A 27,710-nucleotide genomic window follows, 5' to 3' on the forward strand; every position below is an offset into this window, starting at 1 on the left:
TGGAGACCGAAGGAGGGCACTTTCTGCCCCTTTAGGTCTGCCCTGCTCAGCCTCCCGCCACCCTCGTGGCTGCCTCCAGCCCTGCTCATCCAAATACCTCTTTCATCTCGGGTCTTCACGTTCTCTAGCTGGTAGGAGAGGTAGCACAAGCAAATCACGTCCGTCGGGTGGTCTCTGTATGAAAACGCAGCCCAGAGCTGGATGCAGCTACCGTGTGGTTTGGGGAAGGGGGGGCTGGGGGACCTGTGTCATGTCCCTGCCAGGTGGCTGGGGCTTGACTCCACAGCGTGTTAGCCCCCTGGATCAAATTGTCCTTTGCACCATGCTGTGAAGACGTTTCAGACACCCCTCATAACTGTACTCCAGGCTGAGTGACGCAAAACACGCCCCCTCCACCGCACGTTCCAGATTAAAACCTCACACGAAACACAGGTATCCCCAGTTCTTTTTAACAGAAAAAAATCCCAGAGGCAAACCGCCACAATTAAAACAGGTTTAAAAATTTAAATACATACTATGTTCTGAAAGAGACAGGCGAGGAAGCATTATATGCCATGTATTTGCCAACAAATGTGAGCAGGGAGCCAAGGTAAGGGTAAAGGAATGGAGTGGCAGCAAAATCCTTGCTGTGTTACTGTGAATGCTCACAGCTAAGTCCCAGTGGAGCACTGTAGCCAAATGTACCTGAAGCTTTGGGGATATCCGAATGGATTGATCTTTCTTAATGGCTGCAATTCAGCTTAAATCCCTCCTTCTTTGCACAGCTAGAGTTAGAGGGGTGGGGATGCAGTCTGGGTTTGTCAGTTTGCACCTTTCTCCGAAATAAGGCACACTCTAAGGAAGAGTTGATCCCCAGCAGTAAAACAGGCTGGCTCTCCTCCTGTCTGACTCTAAGGCCCTAAAAATGGCTAAAGCCCATCTACTGCCAGAGGACTCTTGGGAAGCTGCAGTCACCGCACGTGGCAATGCCCTGTTCAAGCAGGGATCCAGAGAAGGCTACGCCAATGGAGTCGGGCATCTCCGTGCAGTTCAGGTTCCCATTTAAAAAATGTGTGATCAGGACAGGAAAGTTTTTGCTATCTGACCAGCCCTAAGATGGATACCTTCAGCAGAAGTGGAGTCACTAGGCTAGTCACAAATGCAAACATAGCCCTGTAGGGTCAAGTTTCACCTTTCTGAGGGCTTCATCTGAAGATCACCTCAGACCTGTACAATCTTAAACCCCCAGTGATTTCTGTGCTGTAATCCCAAACAGCATCACTCACTGGTGGCTCCAGACACTGGGCCACATCACGGCACAGTTCCCGATGCAAAGTAGGTAAATGGCCAAGTGCACAACAGGCTTTTCCTAGGAAGGCAAGAACAAACTGGACGCAACAGGTAAACTGGTCCCGGCAAGTGTTTGGCAAACAGAAGATCTAGCCCTGCTGCTAATGCGGGTAATAAAGAGGAAGGACTACAGGTAACCAAAGTGGTTCAAGCCCTCAAGAGACCATGTGCAGGAAGAGCTGAAACCTTTCCACTGCGGCAGAAGAGGAAGGGACATGGGTCAACCTGTGTTGAGGACCTCAGCTCCTCCCACACTGGCTCTGTAATGATTAGCTTCACCTTGGCAGCAGAGACTCACTTAACTCACGGCAAATAAAAGTTCTTCCTCCATCCACATATAGCAAAGCTGAAAGATCAGGGGGCTCAGAGGGACGTGGCTTTGGGTCACTAGTTAGCAGCCATGCCACCTGTTTGCCGCAGTTTTCCTCAGCAGCATTACAAATAAGGCATTTCCCAAGTCAGCATTTATAATCTGACCATGACCAAAGCCTACCTTGGGGACTTTAGACAACTCTGTGTGCAACACCTACGGAGGAGGAGGGAAGGTGGCTCTACTCTGGCTCCTCCTCCAGTATAAAGCTTATCCCAGGACCAAATCTGCAGCAAGGCCCAGGAAGCCCAGCCTGCAAGGAGCAGCTGCTGGTGCTTCGGAGGAAGGTGTGGGGTGTGTGGGCAGAGCGAGCTGGAGCGGAGGCAGCTGTGGCTGAAAAGGGCTAGGGTGTGAGGCACTCAACCCCCTCGGTTAGCAAGGTGTGTGAATGGGTTCTTGCTTTTTGCTTTCTGTGGTTTATGTTGCTGGCTTCTGCAATGTAGACACCTTTGGTTTGTTGTGGTTTTATTTGTTTTTTGTTATGGGGCTTGTAGTGTGTTTTTTTTTTTTTTTCTATAAGTAGATAACTAGAGATGAACTAGCAGCCTGTGAAGTGTGGGCAATTTAATACAGGACGCACGGGCTGTGCAGCTTGATCCACTTCTGTAGTAAGTATATTTGCCTCCTGCTAAGGTGTTTTAACCAAGGTCAGTAGAAATAAACACTATGGCCAGGCAGCTTGAGACAATTAACAGAAAACATAAAGAGAGCCAATTTGCCCAAGCTGGTCAGATCAGGAAACAGTCCTTGCAAGTCTGCGGCTCAGAGGAGGGAGGCGTCTTTCGGCAGGAACTTCTGTAAATTCTCCTTCAGCTGATGCAAACCATCATAATCGTACTGAAGGCAGGGAGAGACGCTGGTTGATCCTGGCTGCGTGCTTGGGGTGTGCGCCAAAGGATTTTGCTGAATTTATTTAGCATCCTGATTAAGATTTCTTTTTTTTTAATCTCCCTGCAACTAGTTCTTCTCCTGATATGTTTGATGATGTTAAAAAAGGGAATCTGCTTGTCCAGACACTATTTATCGTGTAGTTGCTGCAATACCTTTTTGCCAAAGAGCTGGAAACTACAAAGGTCCAAGTGAACACTGTGGATATCCACAGTGTGAGAGTAGTTCTCCACCAAGGTGAAAATCTGTCTTGCAGGCTGAATAAGGGCACGTTTGCACTCTGTATTAGCTGACAAAGGCTGGTAGTGGAACCCCCTGAAATCAAAAGGTGTTTCCTATAAATGCAGAGGCCTGTGTTAACATGGCTGAGTGCAGGGGGACAGTTTTAATTAAGCTGGATCTAGGAAGCCAGGGTGGGTTTTTTTTCTCAGCTGAAAAGTGTTTTGGCTTCCTTGTGACCAGAGGACAGGACAAGATTTTGCAGTAAAAAAAAAAACGTCGGCAACTGAGGCACCTCTTTTTGGCTTTATGATCACTGTGCAACCAGGCTTAGATGTTCTGGGAGCAAGTTCCATCAGCTCCTTTCCAGCCATGGTAGGTCCTGATATGGCAGACATCAGACCTATGACTGGTTCTTCGACCTAGCAGTGCTATTTTGGCAGCAGGCCCAGGGTTAAACATAACAAGAGTCATTTTCAGTCCTTGCTCTCCTGAAGGTCAGTGGCCCAAATGGTTGGATGTTTGTCTTAGCTGTTTCCGGACAAGGTCTGCGTTTTGTAATGATAAGGGGAAATTCAGAGATCCTCATGTTGGCAATCTCCCATTAACTCTAATTAGAAAGAGTGTTTTTCCTGAATAAGGATGTCAGGATTTGGTCATTGGCAATTTTTAATTGTTTTGACTATTTTGAGTGGGGTGTTCTTTTGTTGTTGCTATAAAGGCTCACTGCTCCCTTTTACCTCCAGTCCATGATTTTCACGGGATAGCGCAGCTCATTCTTAGCATTAAGCCCAGCTTACCAGAATCGCCCATTGCCAGGTGAGACTTTGAGGTTCATTCGTCTGCTCAGGTCACATGGAAGAAGCAGTGTCCCTCTTAGCAATAAGCCTGGCTCGCTCTGGCTTGCCAAATGCCTTCTGAGATGAGTCTCCTCCCCTCTAAAGCTCCCTCAAAAAGCTATCAGAGAGGTCAGCCACAAATTGGTCCCATTTTTTCTGCCAGACCTCTTTGGCCTTGGCTTTCTCATCTGGTAGCATGGCACTGTATCTGTGAGGAGGAGAAAAGTCAGTATCAGACAGGAGACAAGAGGGCAGCTATTTCAAGATCAGTGACCAAAATTAAAAGGCAGGGAGCAGCAACAGATTAACCCTTGCAGGACATGCCTACACCGCACAGAGTAAGAGCGTAAAGAGCTTGAGCTCCTGCCAGCTGTGCTTACACTGGGACGAGGAGCATCGTGGCCATATCAACAGCTACTGAGTCCTGCGCCATGAGGACAAACAGCTCAGTCTGCATAAGCTGTGGATTTGCTAGGTGGCACCCAGTGACTAGTACAGAAGAGACAGCACTGCTGTTGCTTTCGGGTGTCCCCTGGGCTTGGTCCAAATCAGTAGGAAATAAGAGTATTTGTTGTGTCCTTGGCCACGTGGGGACTTGGGATTGGCATGAGGACTGGCACACGATTTGGCAAACAGTCAAGAGTCTAGGAATGTACAGAAAGACCCTGGGCACCATATCCAAACTATTTTGGGACATTCAGAGCTGTCCAGATAAACAGAAAAAGTGGTTAAACATACCCAAACTACATGCTGGTAGATTGTTTTCCTGTGTTCCCCCAGTGGGCCATGGCAAACACCACAGCAAGTCAGATTTCGGCAGAAATAAGACAACTGATACAAAACCACAACATTTCTCCTATACCCAGAACCAGATGCTGGAGGCAAGTTCACAAAGGATGGAAAAGGAGGAATAAACTGAGACACTGCATTAGAGAAAGGCACTCAAGGGCACGGGCAGAGGAGCCTCTGGGGGTCCCTGTGTCTTGCCCTTGCCTCCAAGGAGACACACAGAGGAGACTTTGGATTAATGGAAGCCCAGTTCATGTGGCAGAGGAGACTCTGGGGCCAAAACCCAAATACAGCGGGTTTCCAGGGAGCAAGCTGATAGTCCCCTTAGCATTACTATGGCTAGATGAGAGAGGTGAAGAACTTACTTTATGGAGTTGAGTGCAAGTTGTTTTAAGGTCCTCAGGTCAGCATTCATCCCTCCGATGGCCATGAACACCTCGTAGAAGTCATAGGAGACACCCTTTGCCCCAAAGATAGGGGGATCATCAGGGCTGATCACAACAGGGTGCCCTTCAGCAATCAGGGTGGCTGCGGGGTGGCTCCGCAAGTCAGCTACCAACAGCAGGACCTCAGTGGGGAAGGGTGGAAGACAATACAACGTTGGGTTATTGCTGTAGCTGTGTTTGCATTACAGTACCCATCACACCACGTACCTGCTATAGCTGCCTGTGTCGGCAGGTAGTCATCAGGGAGGAAGAGCCTCCAGAGGGCTGTTCAGAGCATGTTAGGCGTTCTGCTCTGAACTGGTGCAGGAGGAGCCTGCTTGTCTCCACTGACTATACAAAGAGATTGGTTTCTTAAATTAATCACCTAAATCAAGGCCAGTGGGGTGAATAACTTCTGCTTATTTATAACAATTTGACCGTGAGCGTTTCAGGAACAGGCTTTTGGTAATGTATTTGCCATGACACTTATCCCAGGGCATCTGGAGCTGATATCAGGGTTCTCTCCCTCAAGGCTCACACTGGTACCTCTATCCCAGAGCATCCTTTCTGCTGCACCCAGGGGACAATGCGCACCACGCTAATGTGTTGCAAAAGAGTTCCCCCTGGTTGTGAATTCTACAAAACCAAAAGATTTTCAGTTGCAATCCCAGTTTCTCAGCCTCTGGCCCTCCTGGCTTTGAAGTATTTTCCATTATGTCTCCTTAGGCACCTCCCTGGCTCTGGGCCTCATCTCCACTAGGGAGGACTGCCTTCCCAGGTTGCTCTGGACAGGAATTTAAATGATTTTCAGCTGACTGCTATTACAAGCCTTATATATACACAGCGTGTGTCTATGTGGCAGACTGCAGCGTAATGTGGTGCAAAGGAAACTGAGCCAGCCTGGGTGCAATAAAACATCTAGCTGCCCCCCAGCTCCCTGCTCCTTATAGCTGTGACGGTAAATCCCATTCCAGTGTCCCAGTCCCAAGACCTAAGCTTTTCCCAACATACCTGGTTGGAGATGGGACAGACTTCTACAGGAATATCCCTCTTCAGAGACAAATTTTTGGCTACTGGGTGTTTAATGAGGGCAAGTCCATGGCCAATCCGGCTGGTATTCAGAAGCAGTGCATCCAGCACATTATTGTCTACAGAGGTGCCCTGCCAGTCTGAGCAGAGACAGGTAAGAATCACTGCAGTGCTGTGAGGAAATATATCTTCTCAAACTGCTAGATGGTCTTGTTAATAAATGTCTCAGTTGCAAGGTGAGAGGGTTGCTCACGCTCTGAGTTCCCACTTTGTATTTTCAGTGAAATAGGGATCCAAATCTGCCCAGGAAATTGCCCAGCATAGAGATACCCACTCATCTCACCTGGCTTTAGATGTCCACAGTATTGCTCTCACAGCTAAGTTAATCATGCTGGTCTCCATTCATAGTCAATGGAGAAAAGTAATAATTTCTGGGGAATAGGCTGTGCATTAGGATGAGATGTATTGTTCTCTGTAGATGTCAACATGCAACAAGCATGACACACAAGTTAGACACAACTGTCATGCATGGTTAGGATAAATCGCACCCATATGGACTGAATAATGTATTGCCAATAATCATACATTGCCCCGGGACTGAAGAGTAATGATCAGTTACTTTGAGTGTATTCAGTTGACTTGAGGCTGGCTCAGACGTTCCTTCACCTTAAAATGTAAAATAAGGGTTGAGGAATTCTGCTGCCGCTGTGGATGGGAGGTGGGTGCTGCTCTGAGGAGGAAATGGCTACCGGCAATCACTCTTGCAGCATGACTCCATGTTACAGACAGGGCAAAGATGCTGAGCAACATGAGACGCCTACAGTCAAGAGCAGGGAGCAGGTAGGGGAGGAGCCGTGTAGAAATGCTACAGCAACAAGCTGATATGGGGAGAAGCACAGGGAAAACCAATTATATAGATGTGTACACACACACGCATCATCGTGATACAGCCAGACTTGTTTCTTCTGTGCTTTGCAAGACTTCACCTCTTGCATCTGCAAGCAGTAACTGGCCTTGAGTCCTCGTGCTTACCGGTCTCCCCAGCATGGAAAAAGTATGGCAAGTTGACCCCCAGGGAATATGGGATGGTCAGAGCATCCTTCAGGTCCCATAAAGAATGACCTTCATCTTCATCACCAACCTGGGGAAAAGAGGAAAGGTATTTTTGAACATGCTCTGGAAGATGGTGGGACTTAGAGCTGTATATCACTGACGTGCCAGCTGTACTGAAATTACAGCGCTGTGGGGTAGGGAGCTGATTCTTTCAGGGGATTTTGTCAATGACCCTTAACAAAATCCTTAGCTGGAGGATTTGTGTTTCATTTACACCGATTTCAGTACAGCAGCAGAGGATCTGGCTCTGGTATAAAACATATGCTGTATTATACATGTAGTTATATCGCACCTCTAGGGGTTAACGCGAAGCCACGGAAGAAATATGGTTACCAGGTCGAAGCCTGCCAGGGTGTCTGGGAAGCGGTCTCTGAGTGCCATGGCAGTGACGATGGCTTCTTTAATCTGGGAAACATTCAGCATCCTAAAGAGCAAGAGAGAGAAAGCAGTGCAGAGGCTCACTCCCACGGGCCTGCCTTCTTCGGGTTTGTTGTGAAACAGGGCCCCTGGGGGTACTTCCAAAATGCAAGTTGCTCCTGAATCTGACAACCGGCCTCAAGTCTCCAGTGTAACAGCAGTAGAAAATTGACATTATGAAAGGAAACCCCTGAAAGACCAGGAAATGCCTGGCTAGACCCTGCTGCCACCTGAGTTGAGGCATGCTTGTCTAAGACTCACTGGCTTTCCCATCTGCCAAGCAGGGAACACAACAGCATGCAGAGAAAATGTTTAATTTTTTTTTTTTTTCCCCTCTCAACTGTTTTGCTGGGAGGTGGGACCATAGCTGCATTTCAAGAGAGAAAAGAAATTTAGATTTCTTCCAGCCCTATCAGACTTAAACATCACAGTGCATTTTGCAGACAGACTCTGTCCATACCCAAGCTGGCCGGGGGCAAGCCAGCTCTGAACTGGAAACGGCATTGTGCCGAGCCGGAGTGAGTAAGTGCTGCTGAGAGGTCTGTTATATTTGCTCAGGATCACCTCGCATGACTTCATGGCAACTGGCTGACTTGGAGAACAGCCTTGTGCCTGCCTGCGAACAGCAGCACGAACATACCGTACAAAGGCTGCTGGAAGAAGAGCGTTTGCAGGGTCCCACAAGGACCTTTGCAATTCCGAGTGCCCATACTCGGGCACTGCTCTCACTGCTTCAGCTTCTGCAGAGAGGAGGAGTATGTCCAGGCTCAGGAAGACAGCACGCACGGCTTGGACACGCACGCACACAAGCAGCCCTCCCCTTGCTCATTCCTGCACCCTGGGCTCACAGTAGCTTGTCTTGCCGGCACGCGCCATGAGCAAACCCTGGTCACTTTGCACATACACAAACTTATATAGATGACTTCTCATCCTCAGCCTTTTACACGTGCCAGGGAATGCTTCGGGAGTCAACACCCCAGGTCTGACGACGCACGCAGGCATTGCTAACCAACTGTGGCACTTCAGCCCAGCCCTCAGCATCGCTTCTCCTGGCCTGGAGCCCTCTCTTCCCCGCCTCCGCCGTAGCACAGCCAGCCATGCACAGCCGCTCTTAGCCCTGCTTAGCCTCTACCTGTGCGCTGTAAATATAATCTTGGCTCCAAGAAAGTCAGGGTGCTCCTTCACGAACTGCCTGGTCACTTCCCGATAGGTTGCCACGGACCACGATTTATTGTGCCGGGTGCCATCCAGTTCGTACACCTGCAGGACGAAAAGCACATGGCAAGCAGAAGTTGGAAGAGGTGTTTTATTGGAGGGTAGGAGAAATGAACTGAAGAAAACCTTGGGTAGAAGCAATGTGCTGTGGTCCTGGCAACAGGGCAGAAAAAAGCAGTTAAATCTGTGCAGAACATTTTCTTCTTGAAGCCTTTACCAGCTGGCAAGAACCAAGGAGTGGTTTTCCTCCCTCGTATGTGATACAAGAAACAAGTTTCTCCATGTTCAGACATGGCAAGCAAGTGCCCTTGAGTACCCAGAGGAGACCATGACCTCTTACTCATGTCTGTATCAAATGCTGGAGCGCTTTGTCCAGCCGTCTGGCGGCTCACACACACTCTGTGCCTTGCGGTGGCAGTCTGTCAGCCAAGGCAGCCCCAAGGCATGCGAGGGCTGAGCTCCATAAGCTACCAGCTGGGCTGGGCTTCTGCTCCCCTCTGCCAGAGGTTTGCTCTGTGACCTTGAGTCGGTCATTTAGTCTTGCCATGGTTTCCCAGTTCTTTGGCTGCAAATTGGGAAAAATAATCCTTTTGGCATGCTCTATCTCATCAACTTACTTTGTGAGTTCCTCGCTACCAGGGCTATATGCAGGGCTTTTGCCCTGATTTCAGCAGGGACATAGACCCTGCGCTCCCTGGTTGATACTAACCCACAAAGGCTCAGCCTGGAGTCGCTCGCAAACAGCGGCTGAAATCACTCTGTCCGTTCTGTTCTTATCCTTCTCACCTTTCTTTTCTCCTTCATCCTTCTCCTCTACCCTTTAACTGGTCCACTCCCCCTTCTCACTTGCCCTCCGGCGCTGCCCTTGCAGTGATGCCCCTCGCTAAGCCCCTGCGCCCCGTCACGCTGTGGCGTCCCCCTTGCAGGCACCAGGAGCTGCGGGTCGGCTGCAGACACTCAGAGGGAATTTTCCCCTGCTGCAGCCCATGGGAATGTGAGACTTTACACAGCTGAATTTGCAAACACAGCTGGGTTTGGGGGGCTTTTCCACAATGTTTGCTGTTTCGCACTAAATCCCGACTTTCATTTACTTTACTTCAGGGGCCACTTCTGGCGGGCTTTGCTGCACGGCAAGCTTTTGCAGAGTGTCAGCGCTGTTGTCCAAGCCTTGTAGAGGGTCTTCAGGCACACAAGCATCTCGCTATTCTCGTCACACCCTGCCCACCTCGACTTTCACGGCGAAGCATTTCCCTTCCCTCTCATCCCGGCTCCAGCCTAGCTGGCGCTTCCCTGCCTGCGCTGCCCGTCGGGGCTGGCAGCCCAGCGCACCCCCAGCTCCTCGCAGCCCTTGCGGCGCTACCCGGGCTGCAGGCAGCCCGCCTGCCTGTACCTCGCTGCGTGCCGAGCTGCCGGGTGCGAGCAAGCCCGGGGACTCTGGAGGCTCCCAGGCCTGGAGCCAGCATTAGGGGCTGGATGGGAAGCAAATCCTCCCTGCCAAGCCTCTCTTCAAAAGACATTACAACCGTGTCTAAAGGCTGCCGGTAAATGCAGGGTATTTTCCAGTCAGGCCCACGCACTCGTATCATCGCAGATACTCTTGGCCCGGAAACCTGTGTGGCCGGGGCGGATGCCAGCACTTGCGCTGTCTCACAGCACAGGAATTTTGACATTGCTGTTGTTTTCTCTTTCCAGGTACCCCAAAGACAGATGGTGACTGAGTTCAGAGCAACTGGCTCATGACCAACCCCCAGCAAAGTAAGATACATACACGCTTTTTGGTCTTCTCCCCCTCCTTTTTTTTTTTCTTTTCAGTATACCCTTCTCATCACAGGCACGATAGAGTGCCAGCCTGCAGCCCTGACACTGAGCACTGTTTTCTTATGGGGCCAGCCTGAGCCGCAACAGGGCAGGGTTAGCAGCGCCGCTCCCCAGCTGTTGGGGGGGAGGCATGCACAAAGCCAGATCAGCCTCCAAATTTGTCACAGCACCTGCCTGTCTGCTGACAGGGTGGCTGCGGAGGCCTGCCCAGCAGCAGCGGTGGTTGCTGGGCCACAGACATTCATCTGCAGCTGGCTGGGTCCCACCAGCCATTGCATGCAAGGGCAATGATTTAAGGAAGTTGCTGGCAGGCCACCGGTGGGACGTCAGCATGGCTGCTCTGTCCGCTGGATGCAGTGGTGCCAGCAGCAAGCTGCTACCTGCGTTCCCACGCACAACCCGCCACCACCACCTGGTCCTTCAGGTGCTGCACGATGGACCTTGCACGGCAGCTTCGTTCCCGTTGCAATGGACTGTTAAGACCATGGAGGCAGGTGGTGTAGCGAGGAGCAGCGGCCCCGGTTTGTTTGATAAGGCATCTGCCTCTCTGACAGAGCTCTCACCCCACACTTCCCCGCTTGGAGTGGGTCTGGAGAGCTGTATGGAAAAGGTGTGCCTGCAGTGTCAAAACTGCCACCGGGAAAGTGGGAACCGGTATAGCCGAAGAAGGGTGGTGGGGTCTGCTGGTGCTTGGGAAGGCATTGGTGCTTGGGAAGGCATTGGGGCAGCCTGGGATTGTAGGAAAATCTGACCTGCTCTGGGTGACACGCAGGGAGAAAGGCCTAAACTATTACCAACAGATTTTAGTGTTAGTGGCAATGAAAGGAGCAGTTCATACTTCACATACATAGCCAAAATTTCAGGTTGTCTGCAAAGTGTGGAAGACTCTGCTTTGCCAATTGGTTTACTAGCCTGTTCAGAGAAATCATTCTGAAATAAGCTGTGGATTTAAAATAACGTAACTGTTCCAGAATAAGTCTCTGTTCAAGGCAGGAAATTGTTCCAGAAGAGCTGCCGCAGAACAGGTGATTCTGGCGCAGGCAAAGCTGAGATACATCTTCCCAACCAGCAAGGCTTCGACACAGCTCCCAGCCAGACTGTACAATGCAGTTTTGTGCTGTTGCCACAGTACATATCTTCCTTACCATTAAGAACAAAGCATCTGTCCTTTCAAGCCCTTGCCTATGCAAATCTCCAACAAAGACCTTTGAATATGATCAAGGTTTTCCAGCATCCTTAGAAGGGCAGGTATGCAAACATCCAAAAACTAAATTCAAGATAGGACTTGAGAAAAGTTATGGAGAAATAAGGATTTAAAAGAATAACTACAGAAGCCAAAAAATACGTACCGGAGGCAGGATAGCTCTTATCTCGACATACTGTATGTTATCTTCATAGAGCTCCAGCAGCCCCTGGTAGAAATAGGCCTTGAACACAGGTGCATAGCAGATAAGTCCAGAGGCAATGAGAAAGACTTCTTCAAATCTTTTCCAAATGAAAGCCTGAGAAGGGTAGGCCAGCTCAGGGGCATCCGTCACCAGGGTCAAGTTTCTCAGCAAGCTGTAGAAAAGGGTGAGGGAAAGAGGAAGAATGAGAAGAACAAACAAGTCAACTGGCTTTCAGCATGCCAAAAGCCGTCGGCTGGCAGCTGGGTGTTCGGTGCAGGAGGAAACAGGATTCCTCCAAGATCGGTGTGAGTTTTATTGTCCGAGACCAAGATTTGTGGACGTGATACTCTCTCACCCACATGCTCCGGGGTGCAGCAGCGCCCAGCTGTGCTGAAGGAGGCACGTCTTCTTCGGGCAGGACCACGAAAAGGTGCGAAACCATTCCTGCCACAATAGGGGCCCAATGTCTAACTCGGAACCTGTTGGCACTGCAATACTCGTGAGCGTAACAACGACTGGTGCAACTAGGAAGCATTCAGGTTGTTTTTCTGCCACCTGTATTTACTCTTCTAATGGCTGGTACAGATAACAGCTGACAGGTAAAAAGTCACATGCTACATCTTGAGCTACAAGCAGGGTAAGGCTAGGTGTTCAAAACCTGCCCCTTCCTTTTTTGAGGGCAAAATCTTGAGTAGTAATAGAGTTACAAAAGGAAGTATGATGGTTTTATATCATAAGAATTGCACTCTGCTACCCAGGGGTATCCTTAATCTGAAAGTAGGCTAGTACAGCACTCCTGCAGACAATATATTCTCCCAAACATCTTCAATGCATGTGAAAAGTTATGACACCCGGCCCTCTGTTCACCACCTAAAGGCAGCCAGATTCTCCAGGAGATGCCATGTACTGGGCCACCATCAACCTGCTTACTAAGCCTGTAACTTGCCCTGGTACCTTTGTGTTGTCAAAATATGACACCTAATATAAGCAGGGGGAAAATGATTGTGGATCAGAAATCCTTTCCCCCCAAGTGTAGCAAACCTGATATCCTGCCTGCCTTGAGATAACTTCTTCAGATTTGTCTGCTGGGAAACAACTGATAAGAATTGCAAGTCCTGGCTTTTCCATAGTGGAACAGAAACGTATTTATTTCCTCCATAGACTCAGCTGGCCTATAAGCCTCTTTCAGAAATCCAGAGAGGCGGCGGGTAGTTTTATCAAGCAGAGTTTAAGGGAGCCAGTAATTGCAAGATTATCTAGTTGCGGGTGACAGCTTGCGTTTAGGACAGGGTGAACGTCTGTGCGGCAGCGCTGTCCTCTGACAAGCAGGTAGCCTTCATCCCGCCCGAAGCCTTACCTCTGGCAACAGCTCTCCTCCCTCCGCTGGTGGCCACCTGAAGAAGGGTTTGTAATACGTTTCTCAGGCTGGTAGGCAAAGTCTGAATGGCAGTACAGGGGTGATTAACTTCATTCCTGAGTGGACAAACTGAAGCCATCGCAGCAAGCTACAGAGACAGCTGCTTGCAGGCAGGTGGGCTTACCAGTCTGGCCAGGCCTGTTGCTTATCTAGTGTCAGGGGCTAAGCAGGTTCAGATAGAAATACCTTCAAGCGTGCTTCATCTTTCATCCAAGTATACTGTTTCCCCTCAATAACAGCTACTGATCTTTAATAACGTTTCGTGTTTGATGTCTTGCCCCCCATCCTCATGCAGCGCTCTGCTCTGTTATATGGGAGATGTGGGTTTGATTTGTGCTCTTATTATCTTCTTCCAGGAGACTTCTGTGGATGGAATTAAAAACCTCCCTCCTTCAGACCTAAAATGTGATCTGGTCCAAACTCATGAACTAAGACATCCCGGGCAGGGACATCCCTTTTGAATCCCTCCATCCTGTACATAAGATGGAACCCATTCCCCCAGCATCTGCCTGCTGTTTCATTCTCTAAGGACCCTCTTCCAGTGGCTGCAGTTTCATTTCTTCTTCACTCTATTAAGTTCTTTGCCGGGAACAATTTTAGAAATAAAACTGTACATAAAGAGACGCTCGTACCATGTTAAGGATGAGATTTTAAATGCTCAACAGTCAGGAAAATTCAGAGTTAAGGTTTCCACAGCAACTTCGGCTCTGCCCTCCCGCGCATTACAATAGGGGCTTTGGTGCCATTATCACAGGACACTGGGCAACCCCAGCTACTGTTCAGTAATCCATGCAACCAAACAGACCCAGCTGGACCATGGCCGGGGTGGGCGGCATTTTGGGTGGGCAGTGGGGAGCACGCAGGAGCGGGAGACACTGTAGCATCACCCTAGAAACCAGGAATGCAGGAGACAGGGGCATCTTGAAGGTGCTGATCCAGCTGCCGGAGAAGAGAGGGTGTGCAGCAGCTCTATGGGAAGGGGAGAGGAGGTTTCGTGTGGGAAGAGCTGGAGAAAGCAGACTCATCTGCTCCTCTCCTGGCCTCAGCCCTGGCTGAAGGGCAGCTCCCCGCCAGCCCTGCTTGCCGGCGGAGAGCACCTGCCTGAAGCTGAGAGCCGAGCGGGGCTGTTCCCACCAGCCCTGCAAGCACCGAGGGAGAAACCTCCCCGTGGATCAAAAGGCCGTGCAAGCCCGTTCTCGCCACCCCGCGCAGCTTCATTTCAGACAAGGAGGGGCGGTTAGTTGGGCTCCCACCGCTTTCTCCCCTTGTCCTGTGAGAACTCAGCTCCTCCAGCAATGAGCGCACACGGGGCTCCCCTCCCTGCCTTTAAATCTAGCTGTACAAACTTGTGGTTGTTTACTTAGCCTGTGCTCTTGGGCTAGAAAAAAGCAATAAATCCCCACACCACCCTGCTCCTAAAAGCACATAAATCAAATCATGCTTTTTTTTATAATCCCCTTCGCTTTGAGACTGATTATTGATCCCTATAACTGTTGAAGATTTATTGCGTAATAGTGATCCATCCTTGATAACTGGATAATCTCCTAAGGGTTCAGGGGCTTTTGCCATCAGTAGCTCATGCAGATGAAGAAAAGCTTCATAAACACATTTTTTGCTTCTTTTCTGGAATGGGCCCTCGCCAGTGATCAGGTGCGGACTACAAATAGCCTTCCATGTCATGTCATATATGCACTGAACAATGCTATTGCAATGCATATGCCCAAAGGGGCACAGCTAAAACGACCAGCTAAGGATTATTTATTTTCAACTGTGGTTTTGCTTTCTCTTTTCCTGTTTTTTTTTCCCCCCTAACTGTTTTGCGTTCTTTCGCTATATAATGCAAAGCAAACAGGTTTTTTGCCTTGGTTTTAAAGGGATTCTTTTTCCTGCTTCTTTTTCTGTTCTCGATGGGTAATTATACCCCTCTCCTCACCATAGTATCTGAATGTCTTCCAGTGGTGCATTAAATAGTGTGACTAACATCTGTCACATGTGGTTCATTCGCTTTCTCTCTCTCTCGTCCCCTCTCCTTCTCCCCAAGGGGTGACTTGTAGAGGGAGCGGAGTGCTTTGTTTCTATAGTGGATTTTTATTCTTTTTTTTTCCTTCTAATGCACACACTGCCCTATTTTTCCGTGAGATAAGGCAGTTGGAGGACATGGAGGGGAAGGTGATGGCGGTCCAGGCAGCCGCTAGCGCCCAGGGGAGTTGTCCCTGCAGCCTCGGCCGTGGTGTCAGCTCTCTCACAGATGACTTCATCCTGGTGATAGAGAGCTCCGCTGGGCCGCCGGAGCTGCGCTGCTGGGCACGGCCCTAATCCTCGGGCTGCTGGGGGTGGGGGTGGGGGGTGCGGTGGTATTTTACAAATATCTGGAATGTCAGCGCTATTTCCCTAAATATCTAGGGGCATGCTCTTGCTTTAGAGACGGTGGCCATTATGTTGCATCTTGAGGAAAAAAATGGCATTCTCCTCTATTGTAATTGATTGTGAAGTAAATAAGTGATGATTACTTTTTCTTCTAAGTCTCAAAGCAAAATTCCCTTCCTTTCTCTGTCTCCTGGCCTGTGGTCTCCTGACTCCTGTAATAGCATCCTTTTGGAAGCTTACCAGTAACAGAATACTCCAGGGTCTTGGCCCATACGACGTGTGTTTTGAATAGGAATGATTAAACCTTCTTTTGAGGGAAACAAACAAAAAGACTTCCTTCCAAAACACACACATATGTATGTGTATGCATATGTATCTAAAAATGCAAACAGCAAAAATGTAATGCAGATACCTCTCTTCCTCATCCTTTCCTGGTCAGGAATGCAGTAAGGTGAAAGAGGTGCAGCCTCTTGGAAACATTTCCATTGTTCCCTTCACGTTTGCTGATCCACCGTGTCTTGCATGAGAGCCCTTCCCTGCTGCCATATTCCCTTGATACTTCCTTGAAACCACCCAACTATCCATCCGTTCCTTCCTCTGACATCTGCTTTCTCTCAGCTTGTCAGTGCTCAAGGGCAAAGAGGAGTGCAGGAAAGAGGTAGCCTGGGATGCACATGTTCAAGAGACTGGGAGAGTTTCCAGAAACTGAGAAGCAGAACAGATTGGGGCCTATTCCTGGCTAGAGACCTATTTCCAGGCGGCCAAAAAACATTCCTAACCCCTAGACTAGTACCCAGGGATTAGATGAAAATAGGAGGGGAAGCGCCTCAATGTGGCTGTTGTTCATGTGTTTGCACATTATGTGCAATGACTCCTCTGCGATTTTGTGGAGATGAGCACAGAAGGGCAAGAAATGAAGGACAACAAACTCAAATGAGTAAGTCTGAGCACCCAGGATGTGAGAGATCCAAGTTTGTACTTGGCTCTGGCAGGCATTTGCTGAGGAAAATCACTTCATTGGTCTCTGCCTCGGTTTCTCCTCCGCCCTTGGGGCGACCCCTGTAGTGGGGTCTGTCTTCTGTCCCTGTGCAGTGCCCGCCACTCTGGAGTCCTGATCTGACTTGTGGCTACTAGATGTTGTCGGACAACTAATACAAAAGAAGAGGAATGTGATAACACTGCCTCTGAAAAGAAGTCATGTTCCCAAACCGGACCATACGGAACCAACCAGTGCACAGCTCCACCCTCCTAGGTGTAGAGGGTGCCGTGGTCTCTAGCCTCAGCCAGAAAGAGATGTCACGCTACGGAAATACAACCAAAACCAAATACAACAAAGAGTTGCTCCTGAGATGGTTCTGAAATACCCAGTGCAAATGCTTGGGCTTTAAGGAAGTGAAGCTGTTTCAAAATCCAGTCTCATTATTTATGGGTCCCCTGGTGAGGTTGAAGAGAGCTGGTGCCATGGTCTTTCACTCATCGTGACCCCCAGTAGAAATGGAAGGGAGCTAATGGGGAACCAGTTTTCTCGTTGGAAGACATAGATAAGTGGTTTCTCACTGGATCTTATTTCTTCCATCACATGTCAGGGCAGCTGAGCCTCAGGGTATAAAAGGTCAAGAGCCCTGGGTCTGGCACTACCTTCTCCTTCCCTTCTGGAAGTGCTCAAACTTCTGCAGGAGAGGGGCGGTGGGTGCCCCAGAGAGTCAACTCCCTCTGCCCTGCCCCTTGCTGTTGTTGGGGAGGGAAGGCAATACCATGCCAAAGGTCTGGCAGCTCCTCAGCTTCCCAACCTGACCTCCTTCCCAGATCTGTAGGGCACAGATCCAGACAGCTTCTATGTGAAGGGGATACCAGCTCCCTAAGAGTTAACAGGTCTCTGTTTAAAAGCACACACCCTCACTGAAGACCACTACTGTAAAAAACATGAAGTTTCACTTAGGAAATGCTGTAATTAGGGTCACCTGCATCACCTTAATCCAGCCTTCTCCTCATGTGTTGGTATGACAATACTGTCTTTAATTACATGACACCCCATACTATTTTTTTCTGCAGGACCCCAGCCCCCCGGAGCGCCACGGATGGTAGTGCCCTCTGAATGGATCGCTACTCAATATTTTCCTTTGTCCTCATCACTCAGCGACTGACTTCATGCATTATTTAGCGTGCTCTCTCCAGCCCCCTGCACGTCACGCAGAACTATATGCTTTTCCTCTGGCCTTTTCGGCAGGACTTTGTCCCAGGATCAATGGCCCCTGGCTGGGGAGATAGGGCTCCCTCTTCCTGCGGCCACCGGCTGGAGGGGGAGCCAGGCTATTCCCACCCACCTGTAAGTGATTAAATGGTAGGTGGCTGCTAAGCAGCCAACTAACACCTGGTCCTGATAAAAGTCTGCCAGCAGTTAAGGTAGAAGCTGCCTGCAGGGAAGAGAGCTCCTGCAAGAGAGTGAGTGATGCCTTGGGGAGCCATCTGAGGTGTGAGCTCCTGGACTGCTATAGAAGGCCTCACCTGTAAAGGGAGAAGCTTTGTTATCAGGAGCGTGCTGAGGGGGGAGTGCTACCAGGCAGAGGACTTGTGTGTAGGGTTCATTGGCTCTGCCAATGCCCAGGCTGAGACCTAACCCCTTGGCTGAGGGTAGGAGGGCAAGTCACAGATTCTGGTGCCTGAGGGTCCTGTTGGGAATGAGTACCGCACGCTTCAGTGTGATGGGTATTAGTGGGGTTTCAGAGAGCCCTCAGAAAACAAGGATGGTGTTTGGAGGGGGAGGTTGGGCTGGGTTTTCTTTTGGTCTGCTTTGTGGTTTGGTTTTGTTTTGTTTTTTCCGCTAGTGCACTAACAGAAGTAGTTTGCCCAGCTTCTTGCTCTGAATCAAGGCAATGACTTCACAAATGACTTCTCTGCTGTTGGGGAGAGCCTGTTCCTCAGCTACCCCACTTCCTCATCCTGTTCCTGGGTACCTTAATGGATGAGGCAAGGTCTTCTGCCATGCAGCCGTGTCCCATGCTGGGAGCACATCCAGCCTGGGTGCTGAGGAGAGGTGGCGGCAGGTCACATAAACCTACTTAAGCCACTGTCTTCGGCATGGCTGTGCAAAGGAACAGAGTGAGGGTGCACAGAAAACTCCAATTTTGATGGTCTCTAACTCTGGTGTACTTAATGCTGCAGCCTTCAAGTCCTTGTATTGCTATTTGCTTGTTCTATGTATGCAGCCCTAAACAGATTTCCCATACTTTCAGAGCAGCAAGCAAATGGGAAAGTTGGACCAGAATGATCCTGTCGGCTACACAATGCTCTCATGAAGTACTGGCAGCTTGCAACTCCTCTTCACTCACCTGCTATCGAACTCAGTCACGTTGTGCAGCTCTTTCCGGTAAGTCTCCAGCAAAACCCACTGGGAGCACTGGGCTGGCACTGGGTGAGGAGGGTGAGGCTTGGAAAAGCGAAAACGAACAGTGCCCGTGTGGGTGAAACAGATATAGCAGTTGGGGAGGTAGGTGGCATTGTACACCAGCCAGTCCACACTCAGGATGGCATAGTCATGCAGGTGTAAGACAGCACCTGGAGGGAAGAAAAGTATATCCTAATGAGACAAGGCAGCTGAAAAGAAGGAACAGAGTTTTAATCTGATAATAGTTTGAGTTTGCCCATCCAGAGGCATCTGGAAATGCTTCTAGATGGCTGCAAGTGACCTCTCCCAGGAGAGAGACGGAGCGGCTGCCCTGCCTCCCCCATGCCAGGGGATGTGGCCCCCTCCAACATCAAATGCGGGGCAGGCAGAGCGTGACAGCTCCCTGGGAGCAGAGGGAGGGGGGAAATCAATAGGGAGCTCTGCTTCTCCACTGGGATGGAAAATGCTCCGAGTTATTAAAGGTCTTTCAGACAGACTTTGCTGTGAGCTGGCTCAGGCCCCACTGATTTAAAGAGGAACTCGCACAGTAGGCAGCAGTTTACAAGGCATACTAGCTGACTGACAGACCTGAAGCAAGTCTCTGTATCTAAGCTGTTTGAACCCCAGCCTCAATGTTTGCATCTAGTCTGTGTCTCTTCTTTCATCTCTTTGAAACTCTGGCGTACACGAAAATCCCAGACCATGACATACCGGGGAATTGCACTCAGATGCAGAAGTACCATCTACTTCTATCCCTTATTAAAAGCATGCTCACTTATGTTGTACATCTGTTGCTGGCCAACACTAAGGGCCTTTGGGATGCTCTGTTATTGTGCAGTACGTTGGCAACTCCCAGTCTTCCTGGCATAGGAAGCGTCCTCTGTGTGCTCGGCCCATCCTTTCGTTTTGCTAAAATTTCTCCTTTCACAGAGACTTCTTATGTTATTGGTGCCTGAACTAAACTTCACCTTTGTTAGGGGAAGATACTGTGAGAGCTGAAGTCTTACAGATATGTATTTTATTAGCCTGGGGGAGACCTCATAGTCAAAATAGCTTTGATGCCCTTAGGGGTAAAGGGAGAACATGAGTAAGAGGAACAAAACAAAAGACTGGTACGCATGTGTCATTAGACAAACTTCAAGACTATAATCTGTAGTGGACTAATCTAATATAGACTATAATGTCTATAATCTCTCACTACAGAAGGTCTGACTGTTAAGATGCTGAGCAACTGTGGTTACTGCTCTCACCAGAGCTAGTGTGACAGAATGGGCGTGCCACAGCTGTCTAGATCTGACCTTCCTCTCACTGGCAATGCCACCCTCTTTCCTATGTGCGCAACAACAGAAATTACAATAGTGCTTGAAACAACAGTAATTCCCCAGGGGCTCTGATCAAGACTGAGGCCCCTAAGACTAGGTCCTACTCAAGCAGTTACAAGGATGTGATCTTGGCCCTAAAAGCTTATAGCTCTTGCAAAGATTCTGAGGACCCATTTTAGCATCTCCTGGATCAAAAAGTTATTTTTTTTGTTTTGATTCCTCCTTGGTATCAAAGATCCCCACTGAAGAGGGGGGGTACTTTTAAGTTCCTTACTATTCAGTTCAGCAATGAAAGGGTAATGGCAACAGATTAGGATGCTGCAAGCCAGGGATCCTCATCCCACACCAGAGGCTGAGAGGGAGAAGCTGGTAACTGAGGAAGATGGCTCTTATCCATGTGCCAGTGTCGCAGCCTTGCAAGTGAAAAATGCTTCTGTGGAGAAGTTGACTCCCAAATCTTCCAAAGCAGGCCACCAACTTGTTTCCAGGCAGCCACATGGGCAAGGCCATGGGACTCTGCATCTAAAGAGGGACTGCCTGGAAGGGTGGACATAGTGTTCAGAGTCACAGGGGTATTGGCAATGTCTGCTGAAACTGTCTCATATCTTTAGTTAAAGAAGGCACCTTTTTCAAATGCTTCCTTACTGAATGAGAGATGCAGAGGGAGAAACTAGTCAGTTAGGAGTCAAGGCCTTCCTCCTGTCATCATCTCAACCTCCTGCTCTCTGCTGAACTGTCAGTGGCTCAGGAACCTGGAGACACCAGGCCTCCTGCTACACAACCTAGGCAGCTTGGATTTCTACTTGCCTAAAAATATATTCTCCTCCTTTCCATGACAAACCGGAGTACTGAGCTTTCAAATGCTGCTGTGTCCCAGCTGCTTGTCAGAGGATGCACAGGGTGACATGGTGAAGGTATGGGACAATCTCATGCCGTTATCTAACCTAGAATGTTCCAAATGCCTTAAAAACTGTGTGCACTGCAGAGTGCAGAAGCCCCTTTTGATATAGGGCATGGCAGCCCATTAGCACATAGCTTGCTGCACGACAGGGGAGAAATGATATCTCTAAACTAAAGACGAGGAGAAATGCCTGCTCTTATAAGCAGAGATCTCCTATAAGTGCACAGAGCAGAACCTGATTAAGAAAGGCTAAGTGAGAGAATACAATAGTTTTTATAGCATATTCTGCAGGTCACATCAACACAGGTTTTGACTTCCATTCAACAAGTAAAAAAAAAAAAACCTTGCAGTGTTGGAGGTAGCACCTTCCTCCTCTAGTGCCCTCAGACTTTCCAGTAGACTTCCAGGCCTGCTGCAGAATCACCTGTACAAAAACTTATTGGGGGATGCAGCACTTCTGAGTAAGAAGTGGGCTAAGGCAAGGTTGGTAGCATGTCTGTGGTATGTGTGGGGAAAAAGGAAAGGCCCTGGCTGGAAGATGCTGAACAAATATGAGTGCCTGTGATGTCTTGTTGTCTTTGCTTCCTCTGCCCTTTCTCCACACTTGAAAAGCTGAAGGATCCATATTGTAAGTTTATAGCAAATGCTACAATTGCTGGAAACGTGTATTCATCCAATCCATCCCCCTCTTCCTCTCCCCCCCTGCCCCGTCCCCAAGCTCAGAGGCAGGGCTCTTCCTGCAACCCAGCGAGCATGATTTACAGCTCTCAAAGCTCGCCTGCTACCAAAGGTCTGCCACATCTCCTCATGCTTTGTCCCAGCTCTGGCATATAAAGCGAAAGGCGAGAGGAGGATGACTAAGACGAGCAACCCTTAGGCCAAGCCTACCTTTCGGCATGCGCTTTAAGATGCTGAACACTGTGCTCTGATCAATGAGGCCTTTTGCCCGAAAGAAGTGCATGCTTGGAGGAAACTGTCCCGTAGTCATGGCTGTTGCCACCTCCTCGTTCTTGAGGCTTACAAGCTTTGTATTGAGCTGCTCTTCCTGTCTACTCAGCACCAGATTGCCACCTGTCTGATGGGCTTTCTCCTCCTGCATTAGGGAGTCCCGGTCCTTCCAGAGTGGGGTGGTAAGGCAGAGGGAAGCCAAATTCAGGAGAAGGTATGCCAGCCTTATGCCTTGCCCAGATGGAGGTTTCATCTTAGCACTGCACCTGAGGGGGGAATAACAGAAAATTGGAGCACTAGCACAGGTCAGAAGGTGACATCTTAGCAATGACCTACTGGCATGTTAAACTACTGGCCCATCCTGCAGAAGTAGTGGGTTAATTGGATGTTCGGTACTGGGGGAGCATCGGGTACCTGCATCCCCTGTATTTAGGACTGTGCGTTCATGCACTGCCCCATGATGCTGCCTGCACAGAGCAAGACTGCGTGTAGGGTGGAGAGGAGATGTTGCTCCCTGGATCAGGCTGGCAGCACATCACACAGACCTGCAATCTGGCAAAGGTCTTGCCCTGGAATGGGGGAGTGGTGAGGTCAGGACTCTGGCTTGCAAGCTGGGATGGACCCCCTGCAGAAGAAAGGGTGCTGGTGACAAGGTGCTGGCCGTGCTGCCAGCGTCCCAGGGAGGGAAGCAGGGACCCATAGCACTTGGGGTGCTTTTGTTTTTTGCCTGAGCTAATCAGATCCTGATTCCTTACAGTCAAGACCTTGTCGCACCCCTATAGTATATTCCAGCTATCAGAGGGGTTAATTTATGGGCAGAAAACCCCTGGCTTCCCCTGCAGTGACAGAGGCGTGTCTCTTCCTTGCAATCCCAGCAGAAAGAGGACGGACGGGAGACCACAGAAGTAGTAAGAGATCACAGGAGATGGGCACATGTGAACTCGGAGAACTCTGCCCTTCCCAAAAAAAGCACAGCTGCAATATAATCCTTCAACACCAGGCTTTAGTGACCCTCTACACCAGTCCCTCCAGACCAAACCAGGCTGGAGAAAGGCTCAACGTTTTGAAATGGTCCCCTGTGAATTACACCGTAAGTCCCTGTTTGCGTATGTGTTTTCTGCTTCCTCCACCCGTGGTGCCTCCAGCCCCTCAGCCTCTGCCCCACCAGTGGGTCCCACGAGACGAAGATGTGCTGGGGGAGCAATCTGCTGGGAACAGAACAGGGGGGGTAGATGCAGCCCCATGTCAGGCCTGGCTCTGAACTTAGCAAAAGAAACATCCTAGAAGGCACTATCTTATCCCTGGTGAGACTGACTCACTTACTGTTAACTTTCCTCCTCCTTGCATCCAGAGCTCATCCAGCTGCCGCCCGAGAGAGAGCAGGGAACAGTTATCTCTCTTGCAAGCCGGCACTGTCCCAGCAAAGATAAAGCAGCAGGATCCGTCCTGGCGGTGCAGAGCGAGGCACTCACAGGCGCAGACAGTTCCTCTTCCTGTGCTGTCGCTCTGGCTTGCTCAGCTTTTATTTATCCCCGTCCCTACCGCTTCATGAATATATAAAGAGGAGGAGGAGGCAGGGGAGGTTATGAGAAAGCAGGACATAGGCGCCCAGGCAGGCGGCTGAAGGGAGCTGGGCTGGGAACCAAGGGGGGCCAAAACAGCAGGGTCACCTAAGGGAACCCCTCCAGCTCCTGCACAGAATAGAGGTGGACTCTTTAACTTGTCATTGCCTGCCTGCGAGGCGATCAGGGGCTTGTCTGTGCAGCCCTTCCGCATATCCTGATACGCATATGCAGCTTTTCAATATCCTGGAAGAAACGCCTAGGCACGTGTTCCCCGTACAGGAAAACTTTTGAGCCCTGCTCAGGCTGTCCCAAGAATACACGTGGGCTTGGGTATCTAATCTGATGTAGAACACTGTGTATTTAATGCCAACAACACTGCAAACTGTACTTACTAATGGGTTTTTCTCCGAGAAAACAGTAATTTGGGAAAGTAGTTTTACATGATTTTGCTCAGTGTTTGCCAGCTGTGTGAACCAGGCAGACGTCGATCCAACCAGCCACACCGGGGCTGCGTTGGGCACACAGGGCTAAACTTGCTCCTGGGGACTAAATCAGGTGGAGGTGGGTACAGTCTGATTTTATTAAAAAAAAAAAAATCACAGCAAATATTGTAATTTCACCATTTTATTTTTGCACAGTTGAATGGACTGAGTTTTAAAGTTATTTAAAGCAGATGTTACATAAACAGCTTCCAGTGGAGAACAAAGTCCATTTGGTTTAATTTAATCAAAATTTTAACGATTTTAATTTTTTTTAATAAAAAAAGAAAGATCTCGTAAGACAAGAGCTATTGAAAATGACCCACAGCAGTCACAAAGACCGTTTTCGAGAAAGTAGAATCTGGCCAATAATATGTTAAATTTCATTAGCTGGCACCACTGCAACAGATTGAAAGCAGGGTGGAGAGGCCCCCCTGAATATCTCAGCTGGACACTCGCCAGCTTTCCCTCTTCTCCTGGTCCCTTCACCCTGTGCTGTCACCAAGATTAGTCCCAGCATTCACGCAGGGATCAGCCAGGATGCCCCAGTGCTCTCTGAGCCCCAGCTGGGGCAGCATGTCTGGAGGGCGGCTGCGGCCCCTTGCCTGCTCCTCAGCAGGATGGGGTTTTTCTGGAGTCCCGAGGTGATCCTGCTCCCAAAGGGAGATCAGAGGAGCAGAAAGACGACCCAGCTATGCAACGGTCTGCGTAGCTGATGACAGCAATCCAAGGAGGTATGGGGAGAGACTGCAGAGGGAAGTCTGTGGAGTAGAAAAGGGATGGTTCAGCAAGGACAAGCATTCTGCCTACAAATACCTTCAAGGGAACAATATAAGCAAAGGAAGGGATTTGCTCTAATTATCTTGGAGTAGTAAAGCCTGGCATTAGCACCATAAAACCGAATTCAGGCTAGGCAGTTAGAAAGCCATCTCTGCAGCGAGAAATTGGGCACTAGAGACAGGTTCCCAGGGAGGAGCATCGAGAGGGGTTAAAATGCTGTGCAAAGGACCTCAAATAGCAGCTCAGAGCCAGGCAGCTGTCTTGGAAATGCCTGCCAGAGCACCTCAGAGGTTTGCAGCGCTGGTTCATCCCATCAAATCGAGTTTGAAAAACAAAACCAAAGTTCCAGTGCTACAACACTTCTTTAATGGGACTTTTCCATGTAAGCAATCGCAGCCATGGCCAGGAGAGTGCTGTACAGATGTTGCAAGGGTTGTGCCAGGAAATAAGAAGGTGTTTGAGATGCTTTGCTCTATTAAAATGTGGTCTATGCTCTGAAAACAAAAATCATGGGAGGCCACACTGGTGAAATAAGACCGCAGCTGCTTTTGGGCAGGACCTGTCTGGCCATGGAGGGTGGAAGGAGGGAGAACAGGACAACCCATGCCAGGGTATGGTTGCCACCAGCCAGGAGCCCAGTTTGTGGGAGGACCTGGGTTCCTCTAGTGCCTCCAGGCATTCACAGCTCTGGCTTCAGACCTCCCTGGGAACCAAAGTATGGTATAGGAAGACTTGCCCCGTATAAAGGACCAACAAGGAATGTTACAGGGGTCATTTCCACACCGACACATCTCTTAGCTAGTTTGAATTCTTGCTGAGAAGTGAGTAGCCTGGCTGGAGGTTGTGTAAGAGCTCTGTGTGTCTGTCTACAAGACTGCGATTGCGGTTCCTGTCCAGTCTTGACTGGCTCCTGAAATAATCTTAAACTCCCTGGCTCCGGTCCCACTTGCTGTTTAGCTAGGGCTGATAGGGGCACCAGTCATGCTTGCTCCCTCCTCAAATGCTCCAGCTATTCCCTGGTTTCTTGGGTGGTTTCTAGCCCATGCCGACCTCTCGGGTGCTGCAGCTGTACCTAGCAGTGTTCAAAAGCTGTTTCAAAGCTGTCATGGGTACATATGTGCAAGCTGCAGGCGCACCCTTTCTTTATGCCCAGCTGCACATCAGATGCATAAGAAGCTTTAAATAGCTGGTGGCCACCACTTAGCACTCTCAGTGAATTCCCCTTGGTTCAGTTTCAGTTCCATATGCGAACCTGTTTTTTTCAAACCTTCCAAGTTTCTTGGAGGCGACAGCTACCATCTCCTCCAGCACGTTTCCCCACCTCTCCCTCCCGCATCTTCCCTGCTGCTGCCACAGCTGTGTGTCTGCTCCCAACATTCGGTCCCTTGTAGCAGCAGCAGCGGTGCAAAGGGGAGCATGGACACTGTCCCCAGCAGCAGAGTGCAGGAAGGGGGGAAGGATCGCAGAGGCAGCAGCAGGCTTGTGGACGTGTGTTTTTCACTTCGTCTTTCAGCTCGGCATATCACACAGCGCTTTACAGCGTCCTGCAAAGTCCATCCTTCTGCTGCAGCCTCTGCGTGGAGGATCAGCTTGCTGTGTGCCACTGCGGATCCCAGCCCCAGATTAAAGCCCTGCAGCGCGTGTAGATGATATCAAAAGCTACAGTGATGACAAATCCAGCAGAGGCTAGACCTAGGGGTGGTGCAGACCCGGCTGTATTTCTTGTGTGGGCGTAAGCCAAATCCAAACCAAGGAGTATTTCTGATAGTACAGAGGGTCAGGGCATCTTTTAGCTTCCCAGCCTCTCTGAACATGCTGAAGTCTAAGCCATGCTCTGTAAATACCACTGTAAGGCCTAGAAGAGAAGGTTGGAGCTGGGAAATGCATTCCCAGCTCTACCAATTAGCTATCCTTTCTGTGCCAGCTGCCTCATTTGTGAAATGGGACCAATTCCCTACCTAGCTGCCCTGCTTGACAGTGGTGATTATTTACTGTACTTGCTGGTGAAATAGCCACGCTCCCCAGGCCAGCAGCTAGATGACTGTGATTTTAAAGCAAGTCTGCTTAAGGGACACACTCTAGTTTTGCAAGGAAAACTGTGAGGTGGGACAAGGGGCTGGAAGACAGCCGTACGTGGGGAGACGCAGCAGTGAATGAGGGCAGGCTGTGGAAAGCCTGCTCCGTGAACCTCTACCTCTCTGCTAGGCCTGGGAGAGACCGCAGTGCCAGTCCCTGGTCCGGAGCAGTCCCAGCCCACGATTAATGCCTTCAAAATGCTTAGAATGTGTAAAAGCGCTAAGTGCTATAAATTATTATTAAGAATAGACTGGCCCAGGATGTTTGGGATTATTAAAACCTCCCCACTGGCCTGCTAAATAACCTCTGCTTTGGTCTGGCTGGGCACAGGTTGGTATTTTTTTTTTCTATTTTCCCCCCCACACACTTTGTGCCCAGCCAGGCAAAAATATGGGCCATTTACCAGCCAAGCAAGGAGGTCAGTGGGAGCCCTGCAGCAGAGAGGATGCTGGTCTGCCATGGGTCATGCTGGCAGCATTGCTCCCCAGCCTACAGCCAAGCTCCGCTCACCCTCAAGGTGCTCCATCCCCCTTCAGAAACCCTCCCTCCCCTTAGCTGCCCAACCATGCCTCCGTCCATCTGTCCTTCCGCTCCTCCTCAGCTACATCTGCGGCTCTCTGATGATTTAAAA

The 27,710-nt window shown here is 49.7% G+C and overlaps 1 protein-coding gene and 1 long non-coding RNA gene across 6 annotated transcripts; one reads left to right on the forward strand and one right to left on the reverse strand.

The window, feature by feature from the left end:
- Positions 1–479: 479 nt before the first annotated feature.
- Positions 480–23,660, reverse strand: ADA2 (adenosine deaminase 2). 4 transcript variants are annotated; one of them, XM_009473593.2, is made up of 10 exons: positions 23,503–23,660; positions 22,120–22,445; positions 18,953–19,178; positions 11,801–12,011; positions 8,551–8,678; positions 7,335–7,425; positions 6,921–7,029; positions 5,871–6,028; positions 4,800–5,002; positions 480–3,853 (listed from the first exon to the last, which is right to left on the reverse strand). In XM_009473593.2, the coding sequence occupies exons 2-10, from the start codon at positions 22,430–22,432 to the stop codon at positions 3,745–3,747; spliced, it is 1,548 nt and encodes a 515-aa protein (XP_009471868.1). In that variant the 5' UTR covers positions 22,433–22,445; positions 23,503–23,660; the 3' UTR covers positions 480–3,744. The 4 variants fall into 4 exon arrangements, with proteins under 4 accessions (XP_009471868.1, XP_087623298.1, XP_087623299.1 ...); XM_087767172.1 differs by having other exon boundaries at positions 23,499–23,660; XM_087767173.1 differs by lacking the exon at positions 480–3,853 and having other exon boundaries at positions 4,868–5,210.
- LOC148054691 (uncharacterized) lies at positions 17,701–26,637 on the forward strand. Of its 2 annotated transcripts, none has more exons than XR_015706783.1 (4): positions 17,701–17,964; positions 18,857–18,990; positions 23,055–23,269; positions 26,517–26,637. It is a non-coding gene; the product is annotated as an uncharacterized LOC148054691 (long non-coding RNA). The 2 variants fall into 2 exon arrangements; XR_015706782.1 differs by lacking the exon at positions 17,701–17,964 and adding an exon at positions 18,033–18,065.
- The last annotated feature ends 1,073 nt before the right edge of the window (positions 26,638–27,710 follow it).

The sequence above is a fragment of the Nipponia nippon genome, unplaced genomic scaffold, assembly GCF_047370975.1.
Source record: "Nipponia nippon isolate SJK-2023a ecotype South Korea unplaced genomic scaffold, ASM4737097v1 scaffold_3, whole genome shotgun sequence".
Classification (NCBI taxonomy): domain Eukaryota; kingdom Metazoa; phylum Chordata; class Aves; order Pelecaniformes; family Threskiornithidae; genus Nipponia; species Nipponia nippon.

Bases quoted from the DNA above. Each gene is read 5' to 3' on its own strand.
- ADA2 (XM_009473593.2), bottom strand. From the start codon at position 22,432: ATGAAACCTCCATCTGGGCAAGGCATAAGGCTGGCATACCTTCTCCTG. The intron at 19,179-22,119 runs GTAGGCTTGGCC...TCTTCCCTCCAG, and splicing joins CTTAAAGCGCATGCCGAAAG to GTGCTGTCTTACACCTGCAT. The intron at 6,029-6,920 runs GTAAGCACGAGG...GTCTCTGCTCAG, and splicing joins TTTCCATGCTGGGGAGACCG to ACTGGCAGGGCACCTCTGTA.